This window comes from Podarcis gaigeae (genome assembly GCF_964106915.1).
Source record: "Podarcis gaigeae genome assembly, chromosome: 8".
Taxonomy (NCBI): Eukaryota; Metazoa; Chordata; class Lepidosauria; order Squamata; family Lacertidae; genus Podarcis; species Podarcis gaigeae.
This window is the reverse complement of record NC_139684.1, coordinates 64,418,871-64,439,926: the sequence shown is the minus strand read 5'-3', so window position 1 is coordinate 64,439,926 and position 21,056 is coordinate 64,418,871. Positions and strand designations below refer to the sequence as shown.

Sequence of the window (21,056 nt, the reverse complement as noted above, 5' to 3'; positions counted from 1 at the left end):
ACTAATGTTATTTCAGCTCTACAATGCCAAACTAGGAAAGCTTCATTGCCCACCACAACCCAGCAAGTGAGGCATATTAGAAGAGAGGCACGACACAAGGGGAAAAGGAGACACTCAACACTGAACGGTGAAGGAAGGAGTCACCTTTCCAAGAAGGAAGGGGACACCATTCCAAGCAAGAATATCCTTCCTTGCAGATGTAAAGAACCTTCAACACATAATCCATGCTGCAGCTGCACTTAAAAAAAAAAAGCAGTGCAAGAAAGCAAACAGATGCAAAGGTCGATATTTTTGTTCAGCCACCGCCCTGTATACACAGCACCAACTAAGGCAGATTTTCGAAGACAGAAGACTTCTCAGAGCAACCACATTTGCTTCTGTCAAAATCTATCATCACTATCACCTTCTACTGGTGACTGAACCCAGGGGACAGAATTAGCAGTTTATTGTTGTCTATTTCATAAAAATAATCATCACAGCACAAACCTATACATGTCTACTTGGAAGCAAGTCTTAGGGTGTTCAGTGGGGCTTACCCCCTAGCAAACATGTCTAGGATTGCTGCCTCACTGAGGATGGAGCCAGAAAGATAGTAGTGAGGGTTCACCAAAAGCAGCCAATTCTTATACTAACCTGCATTATGTTCAACACACAATAAGCGGGCCGCAATCCACTGCTACGTTCATCATATTTTAGACTTTACCGACGCTTGCAAGCTTAAGCGTGTCCAACTATGCCAAGCCATGGCCATAATTTTTCACATAGCACAGATACCATCTGTGGAACTCACGGTTACGAGGTGTAAGCATGCTTAACCTTCCTAAAGCTTTTAAAACAACAGTCACTCTATTACTAAAAACAGGATTACTGAAAACAAAAATCATTAAAGCTGGGTACATTTCCCTCTCATGCTTGAGGCTGTTGCTGAACTTGAAGCGGCTCAAGATAACACAACAGGAAACAGCATGTTCTAATATTACCCTGTAATTCTGCAAGAATATATTACATCTCATCCCTTGGTTAACACACAAGCGTGATGTAATAACTGTCAAAAACATTTGGGAAGGAACAAGCCAACCTCAGGCAGGAGATACAGCTTGCCTCCAAAGCAACTATGCTCAGGGAAAGTTTATGTAGCAGCAACAGCCAAAAAGAGCCCAGAGTTAGAAACTGTGGGAGAACAGGTTCTTCATTAGATGCACCATCAGCCAAAACCAGAACAGGTTTTGCAGTATTAGTTGCTTTTATTTAAGACGAGTATATAGAAGGACAGAGCTATAGGACTTACTTGCAAAGCAGTAGCCACTATAAAGAATGTAAGAAGAGCTTGCTGGAACAGGCCAATGGCCCATCTAGTCCAGCATCCTGTTCTCACAGTGGCCAACCAGATGACTGTGGGAAGCCTATGAGCAGGACCTGGTGGATGAGCACTCACCCCTCCTGCAGTTTCCATAACTGGTATTCAGAAGCATTACTGCCTCCAACTGTGGAGGCAGGAGTGGAGCATAGCCATAATGGCTAGCAATAGCCCTCTCCTCCAGCGTACCTTCCAACTCTGCAGATAATGTAAAAAAACCCAAAAATCTTGTGCATCAGGGTCCTTGTGCCCCAAACAGCAAGACTTAAGTGATGTTTAAATTGAATTAAAATCAACTGGACACACATGAAATTGTGATTATCAGCTTGTCCTGTTAGGCCAGGCAACATGCAACGGGTGGGGCTGGGGGCTGGCAAAAGAAGCGGAATTGCCATGCTAAGTTGCACCCCTGACCTATACATGTTCATTTGAAGGTTTGCATACAACTGAACATGCCTGTGGTTCTCTTTGCACAACCAGGAATCCTGAGCTGTACATGTTTATAAATCCATGTGTGTAAGTAGGAGGTGGAGACTACGACTGCAATCCTGCTCCCTCCTCTCAACATGTGTGCATTCATTCCATGCTGCACATCATCTGCAAAATGGTTATTGATTGCACTGGGGCTCAAAGCAGGAGCAATTTCTGCTGGGTTGGGGCCAAAGTGTTTTCACACATAACCTCTCTCAAGTCCAAATTAGACCATAGTATTGAAAATGCTGTCTTGTAACACTGAGATCTTAACTGCAAGAATTCAAACCAACGTGATTTCTTATTGCCTGTCTTAAGCTTGATCTTTTCATATAAAGAAGTCTGAAATCTCTGTAATATTTATACGTGCACATTGCAAATTCTCCACAATTTAAATGCATCTCTGACTGAAACCCAAGTCATTTATTTCTGCCATAGGAGATATGGACAGACTCACTAACCTCATATTCTTAATTGGTAACTAATTACAAGGTAGTTGTGGGGGTTTTATTTTCTTTTGGAATAGACCTTTGATCCAACAACAGGAATTGGAGGTTGAAGTGCTCTTTTAGTCCACCAATAGGAGGCTTTCCCCTCTGATTAATCCAATTATTCTGGTATATAATACATAATACAATTTATGAAATACGTAATCAATTAAGAATTGACAATGGTATGAGACATTATTACAGTTAGGTTCTACCTTTCCTCTAACGAGCACCAACTGGCAAACAGTGTTAGTGTCCCACCTTTTATCCTCACAACAGCCCTGTGAGGCAGGTTAGTCTGTGAGATCATGACTGGCCCAACATCACCCTGTGGGCTTCATGTCCAACCTAGGCTGCCATCTGCACAATACATTTAAAGCAGCATTAAACCACTTCAAGCAGCCATGGCTTCCCCCCAAGAATTCTGGAACTTATTTAAGAGCAGTTAAGAGCAGTTGAGAGTTGTTAGGGCACCCCTATTCCCCACACAAAGCTACAATTCCGAGTTTCTTGGGAGGAAGGATTGTTACACCATTATGGGAATTGTAGCTATGCAAGGGGAATAGGTGATGGCGGATGGTACTATGCTTTGAAGACCCAGCTGTCAAGACTGTACAAAGTGCAGCATGGGACTGTTTGAAAGCCCTTTTGCAAACAGCCCCACCGTGCTCTTTGAACCTCTAGTTCATAGTGTCAAACTAGGACCAAGGAGGCCCAAATTCAAATGCACACCCAACCATGTAGTTCACTGGGTGACCTTGGACCAATCATTCTCTCAGCCTCACACCTACCTTACAAGGTTGTTTTAAGGATACCAACAGGCAGGTGGGGGAGACTATGTATGCTGCTTTAAGGTCCCTGGAGGAAAGACAGGATATATAAATCTGAGAAATCGAGTAGACAAATAAATAAGGAGATTGACTGACATTCTTTGCAAAAAGGTCATCATTTGCTTGTAAACTGAAAATATTTCTTACTTCCTTGAATCACCCACTTTTTAAAAATAAAAATGAAAACTTCTCTCTCCAAAAGATCATTAGACAACAAATTATCAATTGAAGCAATACACCACTAGACTGCTCCTGAATTTTTAGGAGACTGTTATGGGATTTTCAGGACACCAAGAACCTGTGGCAGCTCAATGCATTGTTACAAACAGCAAGAGAAGAAGTTTGGAGTGCTTTCAAGACATCCATCCCCCAGCCCACCCCTGCCTGTGCAACTAAGCTATTTCCACAGTGCCAGAAAAAGCTAGCTGGTTATGAGGAATGCAGGGCTCTGAAAGCTGATCCTTATTCAATTATTAATTGAAGCCTACGGCTCTGAGAGAGAGAGAGAGAGAGAGAAGGATTGATATATTTGTTTAATGGCACCAAAGAGTTTGCCATTAGCTGGGGCCCATTCTTGGCACGGGACAGTCAAGAGTTCTGGGAGGAACAGATGCATGTTTCTGAGAGCAAAGCAACAAAGAAACAGTGGCTGTGCAACACACACACACACACAAACAAACATACACACAGAGCAAATCTGCAATCTTTGCAGTTTCATTTTCCTCCTGCCATGCTCACCCTGTAATATGGCACGGAGGTAGGTGACAGTGACCCAAAAGGATCACCCATGTGCACTTCTCAACCACAATGTTTTCAAGGGTGTGTACTGAAGCTATCATGGGTGTGCTGTATTTAGCCTGTTGGACAGATTGTGTGACCCTGGGGGCTGAGGATAGCTCAGTCAGAAGACATCAGTTCTACATGCAGAAAGATCCAAGGTCCAAGCCCTGGTACCTCTGGTTAACAAGAGGCTCAGGTGGCACAGCCTGGAAAGCCCTCAACCTTGGGGAAATGGCTTCCTATCTAAGCAGGACAGCAAACTTCCAAACTGCACTGATAAGCCAAGAACACCTGTTTTAGGGGTCACTCACACAGAACCCTAACAACAACCATTTTATTTATATGTAGACTGTGTGCTCTCCCAAGAATCTTGTGGAAGATGCAAGCATTCCATGGCAAGATCTTCAGCAGATAAGTCCATGAAGAAATGGTTCCCTGAAGATTGGGCATTTGAAAACACAGTATTGCATATATGTTTTTATCCTACACTTCCTTCAAGGAGCCCAGGACAGCATATATGGCTTGCCCCTATTTTATAATCATAGCAGGTAAGATTAGGCTGCTAGGTAGATTAGGCTGAAAGATGTTGAGTGGCCCAGACCCCCTTGCTTTGCTAGTTGGGTCTTGCAGACAGGGCCATGCTGTCTAGGCCAGGAATAAGGAATGTGTGGCCTTGTTAATTGTTCCTTGACATCAACTCCCCTCAACCCCACCTTGCCTTGCTAATGGTCAGGGATGATGGGATCCAGTAATATCAAGGAGGGCACACAGATTTTCCATCCCTGATCTAGACAACACTGATGTCTAGCAATCTAGGCAGTACATCACAATAGCTGTGGACAGCTAAAAACGCTTATCAAAGAACTCCAGCACTGTTCAAACACCAGTGATCAGTGTGTTCCTCATCCATACAGGACTGAAACAATTGCAACTGCAAATGGAGGCCCTTCAACCTGGGACAAGGAGTCCCAACAGGGCTGCGTGCTACTGATTTTTCTTAGTTTTGTGGGGCAGTGCAACACAGCCTGGCACTCCCTTTGTTCTAGGAATGTTTCCCCAAGGGCAGTTTGAAGCAGCAATGCAAGACTTGACATAAACTGGGGAACAGGCTTGCCTGAGATCAGACCTTTAGGCTGGTATTTTAAAGAAGATTGTTACTTACCCTGAGCCTAAGGAATAAGGTGGGCTAGACCTTTTTTCAAAAAACAAAAAAGGGAAAGAGGAAAAGCTGGAGCAACAGAAAGCAACAGAGGTCTCAGTAGCAAGCCCTTAATATTTTGCTAATCGACTGCACAGACTCTAGAGGAGTCATGGGATGCAGGCAAGCTAGCAGATTTGCCAGTTCATAAGCACTAGCTAGGAAACCAATTTAGCTAGATTACAAGCCTATAGCTCTACCCATCCTGCTCCCCCGCATCACGGATAACATTGCACTGGCAAGATCTAGCCAGCTGTTTTGAAGGAAAGCCTTCTGCCCAATTCAGCTGCTTAAAAACAAAAAAGGTTTTTTAAGATTAGAGCATCTGATACCAGCAAGTGATTGGATTGCTGGGAACTTCTTGCCCTCTGCCACCAGAATTTATGCTATGTCTGCAATTAAAGAGAGACAGGCACCCTTTCCCACTGGAAGGTAGGTCTAGCATGAAAATGGGACCTCCGTGACCTGACCAGCCAACATTGGAAGCTGCCAGTTGTACCAGGTCAGAGCATCTGGCCCAGTACTGTGTACTCTGACTGCCAGCAGCTCTCCAGGGTTGAAAGCAAAGGTCTTCCCCATGTTATGCTGCTTTTAATGGGAGATGTTGGGGGTTGATCCCGTGACCTCCTGGATGCAAAAACTTTGCTCCACTATTGTAATATAGTTCCTGGACCCTACAACAACCTTTTATTTATATATATATATATATATATATATATATATATATATATATATAAAACAATTTTGATTGCAAAGTAAATACATCAATAACAAGCCATACATAAAGAATAATATAAAGAAAAAAGAAAGAAAAATGCAAAGGAAAGTAGACAATAAAAGAATAAAGTATAATATTTCAATACAATACACTATTTTACAAAATAATAATAGTAATAGACTTCCTTCACTCTCACAACACTTCCTTTCACATTTCATATTTTATCTGTATTTCAGTATTATCATCTTAATCCTCTTTTCCATTCACGAGGTCATTCTAGACAGCCAAATTTTTACATTAGAACCTTGTCTTTCTAAATAATCATTCAAGCACTTCCATTCCTTCTTGACTGTATTCATTGGCTTTAATCTTATTACATCCGTCAATTTGGCCAGTTCCAAATATTCACATAATTTACATAACCATTCCTCTTTGGTCGGTACTTGGTTACCCTTCCAGTACTTAGCCACCAGGATTCTCGCCGCAGATGTTGCGTACAGAAAGAATTTGTTATTTTCTCTACAAATATCACTATTCAGTATTCCCAAAAGGTATGCTTCTGGTCTTTTGCTATGCCTTCAGGGCCACTTTAGGTGCGATGTTGATGTTTGTGTCTGCTACCAGTGCTGACTGGTTATTTATCAGGAGTTAAGCTTGTGGCGAACCTTGGAGGTTACAACTGTGTGAGTGGATGGAAGTAGTTTTACATTCTCCAGATTGAGAGCCTGCTCTGGTATAAAACTGGGCGTCTCCCAGATGAGAGATGGAGGAATGTTAGATGGTCTAGTGGGTGTGAAGAATGAGCTCATCTATGCTTCAGAAATGGGGTGAGCATCTTACAAGACCACCTTTGCAGCGTTCCTACATATATTGCAAACTGTTTCAAGGCCTTCAGACAGTCTCTAAATGGAAATCATAAAATTAATAAACCAGTAAGCTAAGCATCTTTAGAGGCAGTCTTGCAACATGGCAGGGAAATATGGCTACCTTTTGTGGTAAATCCCGGAGGCCATTAAGGGCAACAAACTTTGAAAGCAAACAGATCTGACCCACTGAACTCAATGCAAAATGAGAAGTTTTGCAGCATATGAAGTGAATTGGAGCTTGAGCTACAGGAAGACTTTGTTCTGACTCATTTCACTGGACCTTGTGCAGGAAGACAACATGCCAATATATTGGTCTCCTTGTTAAAATTAGCAGGAAAGGGGCTGTTATTTGGGTTTCAATTAAATAAAAAATAATTTTATTAGGCAGTTGTTTTCCCCAGTGAGAAGTCTCCAAAATATGATGAAGACATATTCAATTTTAAAGTTCAAGTCAGCTATCTCAGAGATTAAAAGACTACAACTTTTTTTTTAACTCTGCAAGTTCAGAAACGTACAGAGGACTTGAAGCCCAAGCACTGTGGACACACAGAACTTCAGAAAAGTTCGGAGAAAGAACAGTCTAACATCACCAAAATGCTAAGAGGGAAGAGGTGCATGAAGACTGTTTTGAGGACTGTCCACCATCTCCCTTGTTTTTTATGGGGGAAAAATCAAAGTCAGAAGCTCCTATTTCTAAAAAAGAAAGAAAGGGTGTCAAGCTAAAGAATGCTGCCTGGAAAAACTACTAACCAGATAGAGACATTTATGCAGAATTTAAAAGAAAAAAGTTAAATTCAGGCCAGGAAGCAGGCAAACATCCTACCAGAACTTTGAAAGTTCATTTTTCAAAAGAACTAGTTTTAGTTTGACATGTTCCAAAAGGAACTGGTCCCCATATCCCATTCGTCTCTTTACAAAACAAACTAGTTTGGGTTCATGTTCAGTTCACAGATCAATTCAAGTTCATCCAAATGAACCTCAGCAAAAAAATAATAATGTTCAGCATTCAGAACATTACAAGCCGCTGTGCTGAAAGGATAAAATATACAGAAGATTAAGAAAACGTCAAAACACAAACACAGTGGAATGTGAATTGTTTAAACATTCCCCAACAATAATGATTTTTAGGTTAAAGACCCAAAGAGGGGAAAAATAAAAGCAAAAAAACACATGCAAAAGATTGAACTAGAATTTGCTCAAAGTTCTCTCCCAAAATGAACTTAATTCACATTCATTTCACCAGGCTGTTATGGGAATTAATTTCAGGTGTAGTTCAAATTTTTTTTGAAGTAGGCAGTGCCCTTGTGGGCAACCCACCTATGGCACTGCTTCTGCTGCTGGTGGAGAAGCAGTTCTGGCATCAGCTTTGGTTTCAGGCAAGATTACGCTGATTTATTGCGAGATTTCACTGAAAATCACGTGATCTCTCCCAAAACTGGTGCCAATGCTGGCGCCATGTCTCACCAGAAGTGCTGATGGTAGCAGAGCAAGGCTGCACTTCCCATTTTGCCTCAAGTGGCAAAAAAAGATACACCACCTGTGTCCTAGTCTTAGGGGAAAGAAATTAAAAGACCCTTCTCTCAGATATAGCAAGAGGGGCTGCCTATGCTTCCTCTATTTTCAAGTCACTTACACCTTTGGAAAAGTGGTCAGTTCAGTCACTGATCTTCAGCTGTTGAGTCTGGACCCACTACTAGGTTACGGCTTGATCCAAGATGGGTCACAACCGGAGCATTGGCACCATGCAAATATATGGTAATAGACTGGGAAATGGGTCCCCAAATGCATGTTTGGGTTAAAAGTGGGTGCTGGGTTTGAAAAGGTTGAAGATACCTAGGTTGAGTGATGGTGAAATTTGTAAATTTGCACCTTTTCCAAGTGGGGGAGGCCAGCCTACAACCTTCAGTGTTGTTGGAGTAGAACTTCCCCCATCTCTAATCATTGGTCATGCTGGCTGGAGCTGTTGGGCGTTCTGGAGGGTATCACATTGGCTACCGTGCTATACAAATCCTCTCTGAGGCTGGCGCTGTAGGACAAAGTGCCCTCTGTACAAGTCAGACGGAATCTTGTGACACCCACTAATCTACGATTTCAGGAATAAAGTTAGAAAACGGAGTTTCAGCGACTCAAAAGAGATAGGAGTCTCACCCTTAAAGAAAATAATCCCTAGTCAACCAAACAATATTTTAAACGAGTGGGGGTGGGGAATACTTTTATACAGAAGTCAGGCAGCTGTTATTAATGCGTACAGACAGTGTCGGGACCCACATTCTCAGCAAATCCAAAATGCTAGCCATCGTTTCCTTCAGCCTCATCTCCCCTTCTGAAACCCCCTTCTGATTCAAGAAATCATACGAATTGGAAAGGCCCCAAGGATCATCTAGTCCAAACCCCTGCAATGCAGAAATATGCAGCTGTCCCAAACAGGGATCAAACCTGCAAGCTTGCCATTATCAGCATCATGCTCTAACCAACTGAGCTATCCAGGCTGCAAGTAATCTGAACATCTAAATCGTGGAAGCCGAATAAGGCAAGGATACAACAAACTGAGTTTGCATTCATTTTATTCAGACTATCAAGCACACACAAAAGAACTGACACTAAGCAGCTACAGAACCACTGGCTTCCGAAGGAGAATCAGAACTGTGGCAGCCAATATAAAGGACTAGTACTCAGAGAATGAGTTTATTATTGATATGTAACATATGGGGATGTTTATGTGTTTTAATCTTGTTTTCATTTACTGCTGATTCCAGTTGTTTTTAAACATGTTTTAGTTATTTGCTTTTAACGGTTTTGATTGATTTTAATCTCCCTCGTAAACAGCTTGAAGATTTTGTTACAATCAATTGGTATATAAATTTTGTTAAATAAATGAAGGATTGCTTCCCCCCGCAACACAGTCCCCTGAATACTGAATAAATTTGTGAGTGGATTTTTGAACCTTGCTGTGAATCTTGACCACCTCCCCACATCAAAACTGAAAAATCTTTCCTGATTTCTCATCATCACTCATGACTGCAGTTGTTACTAGCTTTCTGCAACCAATCCTGAACCTTTCCCCAAAGTTGTGCTTCCGTTGCAGGCAGAGTGAATTTTCCAGGTGCTGCATATCTTAGCAAGCCCACCACCCTCCGTGAGTGAAGTCACACACAAGTAGTTCAAAACTCCTCCTTGACAAAGGCAAGGCAATTCAGTGGGAATGGTGGAGATCCTTAGTTGGTTAAAAAAGAAAGAGTGAATCAGGTAGTAAAAAATATTTGCGATTTGAAAAGGCAAATACCATCTCTGTCAACACACCTTTTGGGGAGGCAGGGAGAGAAGCAGTAGATTAATTAAAGCCACAGACTAATCTATCACTAATTTCACTCTCAGTTGTGGAAAAAAACACACCAGACACCAAAGTCACATAGAGGAAGAGTCTGGAAGCGATGCCATAGTGAAACATCCAAACCAGCATTGTGTAATAAAAGCACAAAAAGATTCATGTGTGTGGTTTTACCTTTGGCAGAGCTCCCTTTTTTCCTTCTGCAGCAGCTTGTCCATTCTGCAAAGCAAAAAATCCAAACTTCCTATTAGTAATGTGTCCAGCAGCACCATCCCTTGCTATACAAAAACAGCAATGATCTAACACCACTTGATGATCTTAACAGGCTCCAAACCTACTACAAGCCTTAGCATCTTTCTTCAAAGCAGTTTACAAAATGAATAAAGCAGTTACATTAGAAGTAAATGAATAGTTAAAAACAATTATTTAAAATATTCAAAAAATAACTAGGTTTGACAATAAGCTAAAAACTGGATTAAAACACATGCCAACATTCTACATGCCTGGATAGGCATGCCTAAACAAAAACGTTTTCCGCAGGCACCAAAAGGAGTACAGGGAAGGTGTCTTGCCTGATGTCAATAAGCAAGGAGTTCCAAAGTGTGTGTGCTGCCACGCTAAAATATTGATTTCTTACAAATGTGAAATGAGTATCATGCGGTACTTTTAACAATGCAGCTATTCCCAAGAGACCAGGACTATGTAACAAAATACACAAATGTGAAGAACAAGTTTTAACCCAAAGTGATATTGTACAACAGTGGTGTGTTATGGAAAGGTAAAGGTAAAGTTACGGTTAAGTCCAGTCAAAAGTGACAATGGGGTGCGGCACTCATCTTGCTTTCAGGCCGAGGGAGCCAGTGTTTGTCCACAGACAGCTTCCGGGTCATGTGGCCAGCATGACTAGACCACTTCTGGCGCAGCAGAACGCCATGACGAGCGCACGGAAACACCGTTTACCTTCCTGCCACAGTGGTACCTATTTCTCTACCCACACTGGTATGCTTTTGAACTGCTAGATTGGCAGAAGCTGGGACAGAGCAACGGGAGCTCACCCTGTTACGCGGATTCGAATTGCCAACCTTCTGATCAGCAACCCCAAGAGGCGGAGTGGTTTAGACCACAGCGCCACCCACTCCCATGGGTGTGTTATGATACTCTTTTCAGTGCACTAAGCAAATCCTTTCCTTGCTGCTGATAAGAAAGAGTTAAACGTAGTTCAACATCTTAAGGATGACTCAGCAGAAAGTAATCTGGGTAGGTGCGCCATAGGTAGCCAAGGCAGCTGCCAGAAGCCCCTTTTATCAACACTTCCTCCCCAGGCGCCAGGCAAGAACAAAGTCAACCAAGGAGAACTGATACTGCCAAAGTGGGCAGTGGCTTCTCACATCCTGGGTTTTAACCAGAGACTTATTGCAAAGCTCTTACCCCATTTTATTTCAACACTTATAAAGCCTTGATTCCAACAGCAACTCATTAAGGAAACAAATATATTTATCAGTTGCATCATTTTCTACTCCAAAAATCCCAAACAACATACACCTGCACTTCTAATTTACATGAACAAACATCTTAACCAAATCTGGAAGTGGAAAGGCAACTTGGGTATAAATTCTTGAAGTTACAATTCAAATATATACCGTATTTTTCAGTGTATTAGACAAGGTTTTTTGACTCAAAAATCATGTAAAAAGACTGGGGTAGTCCTACACATGGATAGTGGCGTGGAGGGGAAGCTGCACCTGCCAGCCAGATGGTTGGCGGGCGTGCAACTCCCCCCCCCCCAAGCCGCTGTGGGAGGCGCACGCTCTAAGGAGTGTTTCCCGCAGTGGCATGGAGGGGAAGCGGCCCACACTGCTGGGGTGATGGCGTGCACATGCAATTCCCTCTAAAAAAAGCTCAACAACTTTGGGCCATCTCCCCTCATTTTCTTTAAATTTAGACCCCCAAAATAGGGGCCGTCTTATACATGGGGGCACCTTATACATGGAAAAATATGGTAGTTCTATCTATGTTGCTTCTTGCTGCGTAGAAGAATTCTCACTGATTTTCAGTGGTGACTCTGGCTGTCTTGTCCTCCCTAGAAGCACCCCTCCCCCAATCCAATCCAGGAGCAGAACTGGTAGCAATGGCCACACTCACACCATACAGTTAGAGCACTATTATACCATTTTAACAGTCATGGGCTGTGGTGTGTTAAGGGTGCTGACCTCACTAGACCTATGATTCCCAGCACCCTTAACAAACTACAGTTTCTAGGATTCTCCAACTTCGTTAAAGTGATATGTATTTAAATGTATGGTTTGGGTGTGAGCCAAGCTCACAGTATGAGGTGAGATTCAAACTGCAGACTTGTCAAGTCTACAGCTTAGTCTCTTAACCATTGACTATGCTTTATTTCACCTGCAATGTAAGAAAGCAGTTTTGCCAAGGAAGATTCACCCCACAAACCATACCAGAGATTACCAACTGTCACCCCCCCCAAAAAAGGTATCCCTCCCACCAATAAAACAAACTCAGTTACCCAACCAAGCCCAGGTGGGTTACATAACTTCCCACCTGAGGCTGCTGAATTTGGAGAAGATGTTTATCTGGGGACAACTGCTGGTTAAAGCTCTTTAATTCCGCATAATCCTCCATGCAGACTGAAAGCAATCTGCTGAACTGGACCATGGAAGCCAAAGAAAGTTCTAAAGCCAAGCAAAGGGGATCCCCTAGGGATTCAACACAGGAAATATGAAACCAGACTGCTGCTGCTGTTGCCATTAAGAATAGCCGTGGCATCAGCCATGGAGCACTGCTCAAGCCACTGGGAAAAAGGAGAAATGGGAGTCTGATAGCTAGAGGAGACCCCAACCATGGGATGATCTGCAGGAGGCTAAGCGATAACCCTTTCTCCCAACTTCTTCCAGGAAGTTGACTTGGAGGGGGTTCTTTTAGGTAATCTAGTCCAACCTGTGCCCCAATGGAGTAAATCCAGAGCTAGAACATCACCAACAGATGGCCTGGCTGGCCTATGCTTGAACACCCCCAGTGATGGAAAGAGCCCATCCACCCAATTCAGCAGCAACAACAAAAATCTAATTTACAGTAATTTAGGCCCATTAAAGCTGCATACACACTATACATTTAAAACACTTTCTCCTCCAACAAAGAACCTTGGGAACTGAAGTTTATCCTTCAAAGCTATAATGCCTAGCACCCTTAACAACTACAGGTCCCAGGATTCTGCCAGGCGGGAACTGCTTTAAATGCATGATGATCAAGGATAGTCCATTGTAGGACAGAGCACAAGACCCTACCAACAGCATGATTTAAAGCACATGCCTTCCCTAAAGAATCCCAGGAACTGCAATTTGTGTTGAGATATGTATGGTAGCTCTGTGAGAGGTGAAGTACAGTTCCCAGGAATTTTTAGGGGGGAAAGCTATGTGCTTTAAAATATATATGGTTTTCATGTGGCCCAAGTCTTTGGCCTTTTCTATGTGAGTCTCACTGTGCACAAGAGATCCTGAACATTCAATTTATGGGGTAGGTGTGTTAGTCTGTTACAGCAAACATGAACATATACACACACAATTTTTGTGACACCTAAGAAGAAATGCAACACAAATGGGAACTCCAAAACAGAATTGGTAGTAGGAACAAAAATCAATGGTGTACTGTAGACACATCCAATGAAAAGAGGCAGCAGATCTTAATATTTGATTCTCAGAAGCTCCCTGAAGAATTAATTCATTTTCTTCAAGAAGGACTAGTAGGGTCCAAAAAGCATTGCATCAATAGGTAAAGGTAAAGGACCCCTGGACAGTTAAGTCCAGTCAAAGGCAACTATGGGGTGAGGCGCTCATCTCGCTTTCAGACCAAGGGAGCTGGCGTTTGTCCACAGACAGTTTTCCGGGTCATGTGGCCAGCATGACTAAACCGCCTCTGGCGCAACCAACGGAACACTGTGACAGAAACCAGAGCGCACGGAAATGCCTTCCCGACACAGTAGTACCTATTTATCTACTCGTGCTGGTGTGCTTTCGAACTGCTAGGTTGGCAGAAGTTGGGTCAGAGCAATGGGAGCTCACTCCATTGCGCGGATTTGAACTGCCGACCTTCTGATCAACAAGCCCAAGAGGCTGAGTGGTGTAGACCGCAGCGCCACCCACGTCCCTAAATTTCTGTCAACCCCATTGCTTTCTGTTCCTACTCCCAATACCTTAAAGAGCAGATTTACTGTAGTCATAAAATTATCTCTCCTTTTCCACCAGTTGCTATTAAAAGAGGGCCGCAGCTCAGTGGTTTAGAATCTGCCTGGCATGCAGAAGGTCCCTGGTTCAATCCTCGGCATCTCCAGATAGGGCTGGAAATGTCCCTGGCCCTGAGTTCCTGGAGAGCTGCTAACAGTATATAAGTACTGTGCTAGGTGGTCCAATGGTCTGCCTCTGTATAAGGTGGCTTCCTATGCTAGAGGCAAAGGTGGCTACCCAGTGGAGTTATGCTGCAATAAACCTGTTTGGTCTTTAAAAATTACCAGAAAACTCATTTTATGTTCATTTAAAATGAAGCACACAAATAAGAATTTCCAGTGGATTGTGTCCTCTGCTAATTAGAGCATATTCATGCAGAGGTTGGGAATTTGGATTTCCCACTTTGAGCGCCAAAATATTCGGGTCTGGGCCCTACTTACAGGTGTGCAGCAGGGTGGGTTGTTGCTGTTTTAAACCCATATGTGTTTCTCGGAAGGGGGAGGGGGAGAGAGAAAAAACAGGCTCCCAATTAAGACAGAGAGCTTTGCCTTAAGACCCCCTGAATGTGGGTCAAAATGTGGGTCAACACTGCCTATGGGGGCAGGAGGGAATCCACTTTCTGTAGTAATAATGTGTCCAAATAAGCCACTTAATATTGGAGAATTGAGAAGTTTTAATTAATTTTTATTTATTTTTTCAAGTGTGAGGGTTGTGTATTTCATGAAAAGCAAATTCATTCCAGCTTGAAATCACCTGGGGTTGGTTGTGTAATTTTACATCAGCTACACTGCTGTTATATTAGCATAATAAAGCGTCAGCATGGTTTGAAGGCTGTTTAGCAGATTTGAGGGCAAACTCATTTGATTCCTTTTCTCCCCATTGCTTCCCAGTCATTGTTATCAATAGGTTTAAAAAAACACACGAGCCTTGGGAAGGTTGAAGCATTCAAATTAACCATACAATGAGACACTAGGAAATAAATAAGGTTCAATAAATCCCTCAACTATGTACTGTTTCCTTACAGAAAATTAGCCCTGCAAAGGTACACACCTTTGAAAGGCTTAGAAAAGCACAGCTGTACCAAAGCTCACCTGGCTTGCCACACTACAGTTTGCCACTGCTGCTGTCACCAATAGCAAGACCCAAACTTCAGTGCAACTTGTAGCATTAATCATAATTTACTAGTACTAGCACAGTCCTTTGAAGAACCCCAAGGGAAGAACTCCCTTCCACTAGTGGAGACAATTCTTTTATGTCTCCCAAAAGACAGAAGAGCTGCCTTGACAGGTCAGAAGATGAAGATTCTTCTAGCCCATATGTGGGGAACATTTTACAGCCCAAAGACCACATTCTTTTCTGGGCACCTTTTAGGAGACCACATGCCGGTGGTGAGGGGGCCAAGAAGTAACGGAGGGTGGAGCAACAACTATGAATTTTACCTTTGTAAAGTAGGGTAGCTTTTATACACAGCTCCCTTCATCCTACATGCAGACAAGCAAAAGGCTTTGTCAGAGTTTCAGGACAACATCCAAGCCAGGCAAAAACACTCAAAAAGGAAGAGAAACAAGGTCAGTGAGGGGTGTGGCCTAGGGAGAATTCCAGGGGCCGAAAAGACAGGCCTGGAGGGCAACATATGGCCCTGGGCTTGAGGTTCCCTGCCATTGATCCAGTACTTTACTGACTGCATTTGTTCCAAACTCAGATGAAACTCATGAGCATTGCTACAACTTGTGGTAATGAATCCACAGATTGATCATGCATGGTCTGAAATATTAAGCATCTGGGCAGCAGGCCAAAACTGATGACCAGAAGAATCACACAGTGCAGCTCAACCTTGAACCTGGCTCAATAGTTAGATGGGCAGCCACTGCAGCCAGCTAGATGCCCCCATTAGCAATCTGGCCACCACATTCTCTACTAGCTGGAGCTTCCAAACCAGACCCAAGGGCAGCATTACAGTAATCCAGCCTCAAGGTGCCTAACACATGGACCACAGTAGTCAGGCTACTAAATGCTAAAGCCACCTTCACTAAGCTGGCACCCTCCAGATGCTTTGGACTACAACTCCCAACAGCCCCACCCTGCAAGTTGAATCAAGAGATCTAACCCTTGAGATGGACACAAAACACATGCACAAACACGTAACTAGTCTCTAAAACTAAATCATTAATACCTGAATAGCCTGGGAATTGCAAACACTAATTAACACTTCTCTCCCCCCCCCCCTGCAACTGTGATAACACCCCTGCCTTGTGACTCACTGACACCCAAAGGTTTAAGAAAACCTTGTTAAGACCTTCATGGCAAGGATCCCAGAGCAATTTACATAACTGACATTCTGGTCCAGGGTTGCTACCTTTGGTGGGGTGGGCAGAGCTCCCCTGCCTCTCTCAGCAGCATATTTAGCAGAAATTCAGCAGGTAATGCCTTATCCAGCGTTGATCAGGAATGCTGTACCCATTGGATTTCTCCCTGCCATGCAGAGTTATAAGTGCAGGAACAAAGATTTGTTTAGTTAATTAGGGATGGATGGCAAGGGCTTCTTCTGTCACTCTGGGGTCAGGCTGTGATCTGCAGTTTCCTGTGCCCCAGCTATGGGAAAACGTTTTTTTCAGCCCGAGGGCCACATTCCTCTCTTGACAACCTTCCAGGGGTGGTGGCTTTCCAGTTTAATAAATCTGCAGTGGAGAAAGGCATATGCACAAGAGCAGTCCACTATTTGATCACCCTCAGAAACTGGGTAAGTTCACCAATTCAGCAGGAACCATCTGTTCTCTTTTTTTCTGGCATCTCTGCAGCCACCGTTCCTCTTGCACCCCCTTTTTCCACAACAGGCACCCCAGGGGTGGAGAAATCAATTTGAAGTAGTTCAAATTGCCTGCCTGCCTTTCTCCTTTTGCACCTTCTTCTACAGCAGGCAACCCAGGGAGTAGAAAAATCAATCAGCAGTCTCTCGTCTCCTGCCAACATGCCTTCCCCCACACCTTCAGCTACAGGCTGCATCTCTTCTCAGTTTAAGCCCTTCCCCTGCCCACCTATGCTCTGGATCTCTCTAGCTACCCCTTCCTTTTGAGTGCCTTGCAGCTGAGCTCCTTGGTCACTTCTGACACCTTGTAGCATCTCACCAAGCAGGGCTCCTGCCTCCCAGGGAGTCACACTTTCCTCTCAACAGAGACTTCTCACATACTCTGCTTGAAGTTGCTTCATTTCACTGAACCACTGGTTCCACTGCTTTATCTGTTGCTCGATTTGCTGCTGGATTTGGCAAAGCTGCTCAAGGGTTGTCACTACTCCTCCCTCCATTTTGGCTCAGGCACACCTAGTTCTCAGCTTCCCCTGCAGGAAACACAGATCCCACTTCTAACACCAGTCTTACATGCCATCCCAATTTCCACAAGCAGTCCAAGAGCTCAGGGGTTGCAGGTGCTCTTACCAGGATCCATGTTCCCTTCGGGGACAATGAAACACAAGAGAGACTTGTAGTGTCTTTATGATATGTGCTTTTATTTGCACATGCAGAGGTACCTTGGTTTGAATACGTTTTGGATTTCAAACATGTCAAACCCGGATGTGCATGTCCCGGTTTGCAATCTTTTTTGGGATTACAACCTTTTTTATTATTATTATGAACAAAAAAAAATTGGAGGCCCCATTGGTGAAAGCGCGCCTTGGGTTACAACCTGTTTTGGTTTACAAATGGACCTCCGGAACAGATTTATGGTTGTAAGCCAAAGTACCACTGTATATACAACCTACACCTAGATGGAGGGATTGCAAAGCACTCACATCCTATGAGGGGCTTAAGGACAGCATTGGATTCAAAGGACAGCAAAAAACCATCCTCTGGGTTTCTTAGTTCCAGCCTATCATCCCCAAATCACATGGAGTTCTACCCCTTCTTCTCCCTAAACGACCCCAAGGAGCTCCCCCACCCCCAGCTGAAACCCTAACCTGGCCTTTGTCTGCTACCATTGGCCTGTGCCTCTGCTACTCAAAGGGGTGGGGGGAGGGCTCTACCTCTCTGCTGGGCAGCAGTATTTGTTTCTTGCTAACGGCCCATCTTCTTTCAGGTCACTTTCTGAGCACAGAAAACCGGTTTGGCCTGTCTTTTTGACACTGCTAGATTCAGCACCTGCCAGCTTCCCTTAATACTCCAGGCATTGATTTGTTCATTGTTATAACACATTTCGGGAATTCTGGTCCCCAACCCCCCCAAAAACATTATAACATCATAAATAGTAACATTTCTGGCCTTACAGGCATGGCTGCTTCATGCACAACTATTTGCTAGAATGCAACTACCTATGCTGAAAAATAGCATTCCTGTCCAAGCTCTGCTTTTTGGCAGTTTCACATTATGGATTGTGCCTACCCCCCCCCCCCCGGGGAGGGGGAGGTTTAGACCAATTCCTACATATCATCTTGCATCAATGCAAAGTTTGTAGGAAAAAATCACTGCAAGTCCCAGGGCAAGTGAACAGCTCCCCGCCTGGGCCAATCCTAGGATTTTATGGCAGTAAGGGATCAGAAGGTCACTAACACCCACTCTTAAAGCAGATTATCCATCTCTCAGCCCTGCCCACACAAACCAAGTTAACTCCGGTAATCCTGATCACACAACATACCGCATACAGAGAGCCAGAGGGAACAACTTATATTCAAATTCCCTCTGTGACTTGGCGATATGGCTCAGTATTTCTGGCACGCACAGGGCACAATCCCTTTTTTCCTTAAGTGGTTTGCAGGGGATTTTTTTTTTAAAGAGAGTTCAGACAGAAGGTGCGGTATATCTGCAGCTGGTGGGGGGAACCATCACCAAAACTTTATTTCTTGTATACTGCCCAAAAACTGTTGTGTTATGGGGCAACATGCAAATATCTTTCATCAATATTATTTAATATTTATTTAAAATTTAAATATTATTTAAATATTGCTTCTGGAGGTGGGTGTGGGGGATGGTTGAGTGTTGATTGTTGCTTCTTGTATAAAAAAATTAAAATAAATAAATAAAAGCCTGGCGAAAACCATTTGTGAAATGTCACTCCAAATCATGAAATGCACAGTGGGTGGGTGGGGAATGAAATTCATTCCGTCTCCCCACGGAATTGTAATTCAAAAAAAAAAAAAGTAGGAGCTACTATGGACCTCTGATGAAAGATTTTTAATATCCACAAACAATGCCCAGAATTCTTCAGGGTGGGGTGCAGTGGGGGGAGTCAAGATTATTAAAACAGTATGAAACAAGGCAGAGAATGTAAAATACTTATGTACCAAGATCAACAATGCTTCTTAGTGAGCGTGAAAATGGAATTAAGGAAGTGGTGGTAACACAAGGCAAGGGATGATGAAAGCCAAAGTGCTTTGTTTTCTTGAAATATTAAGCGTTTGGCAAAGGGATGTGCATTCAGCTACACAGCAGTTGTGAAGAAATTTCACTTATTATATTTTCTTGAAGGTAGCAGTAAAGATGGAGCCAGGGAGAAGTACTCCCATCATTATCCCCCCCTCCATTTTTTACCAAGCTCCTCGACTTTTGTTTGGTGTCAACTTATCAAGAGAAAAGAGAAAACCTATTATCTCCTGCTTGCTTTTGGCACTGATAGAAATTCTGGATCCCTATGACTAAAAAGCAGGAGGATTCAAACAACTTAAATTCCAAGTTGTTTGTAACAAATGAACAAAAAAACCCCAACCGTCACTCTGCATTAAATTCAAGCCCCATTAAACAGCCCTACTCAGAAGGCAGCCAAGCTGCGGCGCTTGCAGAACTGAGACCTCAGTCAGGAAAAAATGCACGGCTGCCTGTCCAGCAGGATTAATGAATAAATCCCAAGCATGACAAAAGCCTTGCATGTCACAGAGGCTGTCACTAACCTTTCTCCTGGTTACTGGAGTGAGATTCCTGATATCTAGAGTTAAAACAAACCCTTTGCACTGGAAGAAGAAAGCAACCACCCCACCCAACTCAACAGCCATCATAGATTGCTACTCTCCGTATCAGGCCAGGCTGTTGGAATTGTATAGCATAGATGGGGCCTAAGTAGACCCACTATCCTGCCACTTTGAACAGTTATGGCTTCCCCCAAAGAATCCTGGGATTGTTATGGATGCTGAGGGTTGATAGGGGACCCCTATTCCCTTCACAGAGCTACCATTCCCAGAGTGCTCTAACAGTCAGTCCCTCTTTCCCTGAGAACTCTGGGAATTGTAGCTCTCTGGGGGGGACGGGGAGTGAGCTATCCAGAAGACCATCCCAAGGATGGCCCAGAGCAGTTTCCATGTTTCCTGACAGCACTCTGCCCGATTTGACAGAAACAATAAGAGGATTCTTTCTGTGACCATTCCCCCTCCCCGTCCCCCTGCCACAACTTGTTACTTGATGCTCTGGCCTTTTCCAGATAGCATGGATAGCACGCAGGGAACGAGGGACAAGCTGAACACAAAGCCTGACATAACACTAGGGGAGGCAATTAAACAACTGCAGAGTGATGTTCTGAAACAGAGACAAGAATGAAGAGTTGAAAGGGTCACCAAGCTGGAAAAGCAAATAGCTTCCCAAGAGTTTATATAGGCAAAGACCTACATTTTCCAGCCTTGCGTGGCAAAGGTGGTTCCCCCCTTGGGCGTTGTTAGCTGTGAGCCTGGGAAATGTGTGCCCCGAATCTTTATCTGAGCACTCCAAGCATTATCAAGCAGATAATACACTTTAGGGGGAAACTGAACCAATGTTGATCTTGATTACTGGGTTGGATATTAATTTGGGGGGAAAGATCAATTTAGGA

At 43.5% G+C, this 21,056-nt stretch overlaps 1 protein-coding gene across 3 annotated transcripts in view; it reads right to left on the bottom strand.

Annotated features, from left to right (window-relative positions):
• RPS6KA1 (ribosomal protein S6 kinase A1) overlaps positions 1 to 21,056 on the bottom strand; it is a 113,326-nt gene that overhangs the window by 54,527 nt on the left and 37,743 nt on the right. For 2 of the 3 annotated variants that reach the window (XM_083750747.1, XM_083750748.1), the window contains one exon: positions 10,211 to 10,255. In XM_083750747.1, the coding sequence (XP_083606873.1) occupies positions 10,211 to 10,255 (45 nt within the window). Of the gene's footprint in view, positions 1 to 633; positions 953 to 10,210; positions 10,256 to 21,056 lie in introns of those variants that run through there. The other variant, XM_083750752.1, reaches the window with a different exon arrangement.